General features: G+C 35.6%; 1 protein-coding gene across 1 annotated transcript in view; it reads right to left on the bottom strand.

Moving 5' to 3' along the window:
* Positions 1-507: 507 nt before the first annotated feature.
* Positions 508-6,526, bottom strand: part of LOC104494651 (AP-1 complex subunit sigma-2) — an 18,388-nt gene continuing 12,369 nt past the window's right edge. The window contains exon 4 of the mRNA XM_010137515.1: positions 508-701. Coding sequence (XP_010135817.1) covers positions 657-701 — 45 coding nt within the window. The 3' untranslated portion in view covers positions 508-656. The remainder of the gene's footprint in view (positions 702-6,526) is intronic.

Raw genomic sequence — 6,526 nt, 5'->3', positions numbered from 1 at the left:
TAATTAAGTTTTCTCCAGTAAAAAATTTTCATGTCTGTTTTAAACTTGCTGTATGTAAAAAAAAAATCTTACCTTTAATAGTATTCCACAATGCATTCCACTTATGCTTTGGACAAAAATATGTTGCAATGCACTATATATGCAAATAAGCTTTGTTCTGTCATGCAGCATCCGGCACTTGATATACAGTCAATTGCAGCAGCACCCAGTCTTTTTAGGGCCCATTTTCTTGGCACAGCAGATGTAAAGAGCTCATTTTCCAGTAAATACACATTTACATAGGTTGATTGTAAGTAAACAAAGCCAAACATCTGTTTAGTTATTAGTTTTGGTATCCATTTCTAACTTGCATTATCCCACTTAATTATCAACACCAAAGAATGCTAGTAGAAGTCAGACACTTGAAGTTGATGCGGTTAGTACAAAAAGGGAAAATAAAAGGGAACACTCAAAGCACTCTCCGAAGACCATCATGCAAGTGTTGCAGAAAGTTAAGCCCATCACCCATTTTCTGTTTACCCTTGCAAGGACTTAATTACACGTGCAGCAGTCTTTGCATAGCACCCATTTAATCCATGCCACCAAAATGGTAAACTTGGTAGTTACCAATCATTTAGATGGGGGTCAAAAGGGCTAATGCCTTAGATTGCTCTTAATCATAAGATATCCTCAGACAAACCTCCCCAGTCTTCATTCTGGCTCTACAAACACAAAATCAAGCAGCATGAAAATGTAATACCAACTAGGTAAACAAAAAAAAACCACCAAAAAAAACAATAGCCATCCACTTATTTACAGCTTATTTCCATTTAAAACAAAAGTTAGAAAATATTCTAAACTACATACAAAAGTAAATTCCGTTATCACTCTAACATGCTATTGTTATTCTTTAATACAATTTTATTAGGCCCTACTAGAAGTTCACTGTTAAGAAAAACAACAGAAATAAATGAGTAAAAGAAAAATTGTTCAAAGATGCCAAGTAGATGTGTAAAAGAAACTATTTCTTATTTCTTAACAAGATAAAGAATATTAGTACCTTAAAAAGAATAAGCTTTAGAGAGTTGTTTAGAAGGCTTCACCTGTGCTTGAAAGAACATTAATTCAAAGTTTTTTTTTATAAAAGAACTCAAGATCAGTTGTTCATTATTATAACAGAGCGAAAGCGTAATAGAATAGGAAGTTACCAAATTTACATATATTTAATTCAGTGGCTAAGTTTCACACAGTATGATTAGTAACACTAATATTAAGGTAAGATTTGTTTCATGAAGGGAAATAAGTTTCATTCAACTTCTCTACCTACCATACTTGAAGTAATTTAAACAATTTATTTCAAGAGCTATGTAACTGCATTTACTATTAAGTCATCATTGTCACTTCTGAGCTGTATGTGATAAGCCAGACATTTTCATGAGTAAAGTACGGTGCATAATATTAAACATTTTCACTTCGATGAATCTGTGAAACATACTTGCATTTCTCAAAGGATTGTGAGCAAATGGTCTTCTCAGACTTTTTTCCCCTTTTTAAACTCAAATTTTCAGCTTAAGATTTAAAATATATACACTTTTAATGCATCTTGATATCCATTACCAGAACTACTACCGATGCTAGATAGCTTGGCAAAACAAGAAACATAGCTTCTCCCTCAAAAATCACAAATAAAAGCCCCCAAACCAGATACCAGTAATGTGCCTGACATCTGTACAACACACAGATAAGACCACAAAGAAATGACAATCTAAAAACTGAACACAATGAGATGCCTCCTGGGGGCATCCATATTATTTTCACCTACTATTCTGTGGCACTCTAAAACCATCTTCCCAGGTAGTGAGAATTTTAGGAAAGGGCAGTAGCACTGCAACATGACACATCATCTCAGACACCCGAGTAAAAAATGGAATTTCCTCCTCACTATCTCAAGGTCCAAACGTTAACACTGCTCTTTTCAGCATCCTCCCAGAATCAGGGAACACGTTCTATTAAAATGCAGATTAATATGCTCAATTATCTTCATAAAGAGATTCTAATTTTGAAGATAAGATGCTCCTAACTGCCTAGCAGACTTCTGCAGTTGTTCATTGAATTTACTATGTTTATTGACCAAAAGCACATAACTAAGCTCCTGAAAACAGCTATGGCATAAGCAGCAGTGCTACAATTTTCATCCTGTCACCCTGACACAGTGCTTCTGCAGACAGCAGCAGAAGAGTATCTCTGGAGAAAAATCTATCAGTTCAGCATACAGATAATAAATGCACCATTAACAGAATTCTAATCTATGAAGAGTTTGTATAACCTCACAGTTCTACAAGAATCATTTATATCAACAAATGATCAACTTGAAAGGTAGTTTTGCTAAGTGGTTGTTGTTGATCAGTATTGGAATTCACATCAGAAAGGGCACTGAATAGTTAAGAGACAGCAAGGACTTCATTCATACTAATTTATAGTCTTATAATTGAAACTTCCTAGTGTTTCAGTTTGCAAAAGTGACTGACTGCATACTTAGTATTTATATGGAAGACTCCTTCCTCACGATTTGTTGAGTCTTAAGAACTTCTAATTGGCATTTTAATTTTCTTTAATAGAACAAGATTACTCACATCTTAACTGCATACACACCAAACCAACCAGCCAGGAAAAAGAGGAGAATATTACGGAGACAAGATTTTCTTAAATGGTATTTTAAAGGTCTGAACAAAAGACACTGAGGTGAAAAGCAGACTGCTTCCTATAATTTTCAATTCATAAAGCCAGTGATAGATTAAGACCTGATAACATGCTTCTGCAAAGACAACTGGATTTCTAAGACATTTAGAAATCACAGACTGCATTTTTCCAAATAGAATCAAAAGACTTGCATACGGAACACTAAAAGATTTAAGTTACCAGAACAAAAAAAAAAGCAGTCTGAAAATGGGAAGGGGGTGAAGTATGATACAGTAACTTCCTGGGTACTCAATGCCACTTTTTCAAGAAGACATTTAAATCTGAAAAGGTTAACTTGCTCTCTCTCCCCATTCTTACTTGGGAGAAAAACGGAGATGCAGATTCTACTATTAATTTTCTGGACAAATTCCTGTTGCTTTAAACAGAAGATCATGATTTGGTAAGTATTTGCAGGAAAGCCTGCTCCATAGTACAAGGAGGACAGTTCAAAAATAGCTATTAAAATTATGGAAACACTTTTACTATCGTTTACAGACCTGTCTGCTACTATTGGATTTACAGCCAGTTGCCTTTAGAAGTTTGTTTCAAAGGGAAGTGATGTTCCTATGATTCCAGATTATGTGTATGCTTACAGTTCATTCCATCTAAAGTCCAGCTGAATTTATATTAGATATCTATGAAGCTATGATGACTTGTTAAAATTGGCAGGCTTTATCTGTGATTTTATAAACTCAGTCTGCAGCACAGTCAATGACAAGCAAGATAGCCATAAACATGCATATATAAAGTCAGAAATGCAATTCTATAAAGATTTTAAGTCACTTATTACTTGAACAGAACACTATGAAGAGCAAAGTAATTGAAACGTACACAAAAAATAGACGATAGCATAACAAGGCTGGGAACTTTAACTGATACGTTTGGAACACTTGCATAATTCCACGCAATCAAACACTCCATAACTTTAACATCTCCTTGCTCTCCATCCTGCAAATGCTGAGTTTAAGAAGTAGTCTAGTTGTGACCACAAGAATAACCCTTATCATTAGTGAACAAATACACAAATTTTCTTAAGAGAAGGTGCAAATAAATTCTTCCGAAGTGAAGCCTATTATGTATCCATACATGATGTTATAGAACACCACTGTAGTCAAGCAGGTATGGAAAGCCTACTTCCTTCAAAAACTAATAGCCCTTTGTTCTATTGATGTGAGAAAATAACAGAAAAGCAACTGTCCTCTTCACTTAGGCCCAATACACTTCACCCTGGTTTTGAGTAATATGTTTTGTGACAAGCTATGCCAGTCTGTGAGAACAAGCAATTCAACCTTTTATTCCCAAGACTGGGGGAAAACCCCTAACTCTCACACTCAAAAGTATCTTCATCATGGCTTGGCCTCACGAGGAAGATTTGGGAAGGGCTTTCCCCACGCTTACTGCAGCGCGCTGATGGCTGAAAAGGCCGATGCGGGATAGGCAAGTCTGGTTGCAAAGAGCACAGCGGAAGGTCTCCTTGGGCGGTATACAGAGAGGCATTTCCACAGACACATGTTCTCACCCACTACTTAAAAAGCACCTACATTTTTGAGCAGCACAATTAAGAGAATATGCAATACCTCAGAAAGTAATTATGTTGAATGCACATTCCCAAATTGGTCTCGTTTATTCTGTTTATGTATACACATTATTTATTACATAAAACCAGAAATAGTTCCATTCCCGGTTCTTAAATAATGCCTAGAACCAATAAACAAGCTCACTTTATTTTTGATCAATGTATCAAAGTCAATACCTTCAATATCAATGGACCAGGCATACCCTTCATACTTGAACCAAAAGATTAAACAATCTAACTGCATTATAACCTCTTTCCTGCCACATAACCAACATGCTTCAGCATCTGAAGTCCGAAACACATTTTACAAGTGTCAGCTACCAAAACACTACCAAGTTACTGTTTCTTCTAGAAGTGGGAGGGATTCCAAATCCACAAATCTAGTAGCTATTACCAAATCTTTAAATAATGAACTAACAGCATATCCTTTTCTCATTCATGGTACCTCTCATAGCTCCCCATACTACTCTTCTAAAATGTAATTACAGATCATTAGCTGTGCCTAAAAATCAATCACACGCACGTCTTAAGAACGGCAGTCTTAAATTGACCAACAAAGCTGACTACCTGAAATCAAGCCAGAAATTACACAGGAAGAAGAAATGGCAATCAAGGCAGTCAGATCTCCATCATAATAAATATTTCATTCTTCATTGTTGTTTCACATTGAGAGGAATACAGGTACAGCCAAGGCAAATAACATTATTGCCAACTTAGCAAGGCCATCTATTTCAGTAGTCTATATTTAAGAGCTGACATTAAGCGAAGACTGAATTAATTGCATTAATTATGGTACGTTTCTCAGGAGACTAGTATGAAACAGGTGCTTACAAAGGCTGTTTTCTAAACCAGACAAAAATTCTTATACTCTCACCCACTCCAAGCTTAAGTATCAGGGATTTCTTTTGTCATTGCTAATGCTAACATTCCTTTGTCGTATCTCAAGGACAACCTAATACCATCTTTCCACTATTAAGCACATCTTCAAACCTACAGTTTCCAATTAGCACATTTCACCTCCAGGAGGAAAATTTTCGTGGCATGCAGGAAATTCACCAAATTTTAATTTGCAGTCAAAAGTTCCCATTCTAAAACTCAAAGTTTAAATCTACATAGCAACCCTAAGCAGCTAGCACAAGTCATGACATTAACTATTTAAGCACCCTTCTGGATATGGGATGAGGTAAGGGCTTGAAATAGCAAAGGAAGTGAAGTTAATTGATTGCATATCTATTCTTCACGTGGGAGGACTCGTAAATACTACCTGAGGCCAAACCGCAAGAGCCTAAGAAAAAACATTCGCATAGCTTTTAGACTGTTGGTCATTTCTAAACTAGTGATGGAAACAAACTAGCGTGATTTGTTGACAGATCCACTGGCCTTTTTATTGAGGTACCTCAAAAAAATGTATTTTTAAAAACAATCTTCAATGTTCTGCAATCTACTAAAAGAACACATACACACCTTACAAAAGAACAGCGGTGGACAAAATGGGGACAAATTCCAAAATACTTTTACAAAAAATTACATAGGATTAATAACAAAAAGAATTTTCACTCAAAGCCAGTATTTAGGAACTTTCTTCTGCGTTGAATGAAGATGAGCCAGTCTATATACATTTGCTTTTAAAAATATACATAACTGCCTGCTTTAGATATTAGAATATGTAACTCCTTGATTTCAGTATTTTAGCACAGTAAATGACCATGAACTTCCAAGCACAATACTGAATTGGACCATCAAATATAAACAGTGCAGTTAAGACTCTTAAGTGAAGAAAAAGAGATCCTCTCTTTTGCTTAGAACATACTTCCTTGCTAGTTTCATGCACTAAAAAAATTAAGCATCATGAAATCATGCACAAGATTATCCTCCAGCTGTTCCACCCAGCACACATATGTAACTCATGCAACAATATACTGCATCTGCCAATTTTCTTCTCTCAGTACAACTGAGAGCAAAAGCAAAACACAAGCAAAAACCCCCCCACCTTTTCAGAAATGCATGCCTTTGTAATCACAAATATTTAAAACGTCTATAGCAAGCAAGACATAAAATTATCAAACAAGACATGTGACAGCATTGTTTTGAACAGAAGTATTTCTAGCAATAGATTTACAAGGAAGCTCTGGAATAATTAGGTAATTAGGATTAACTACCATTCATATGGATAACACAGCCAATATTGATGACTAACGATTGGTAAGTTATCAGGTAGTAACAAACTGGGGG

The sequence above is a fragment of the Buceros rhinoceros genome, unplaced genomic scaffold (genome assembly GCF_000710305.1).
Source record: "Buceros rhinoceros silvestris isolate BGI_N320 unplaced genomic scaffold, ASM71030v1 scaffold7376, whole genome shotgun sequence".
Classification (NCBI taxonomy): domain Eukaryota; kingdom Metazoa; phylum Chordata; class Aves; order Bucerotiformes; family Bucerotidae; genus Buceros; species Buceros rhinoceros.
This window is presented reverse-complemented; position numbering and strand designations above follow the sequence as displayed.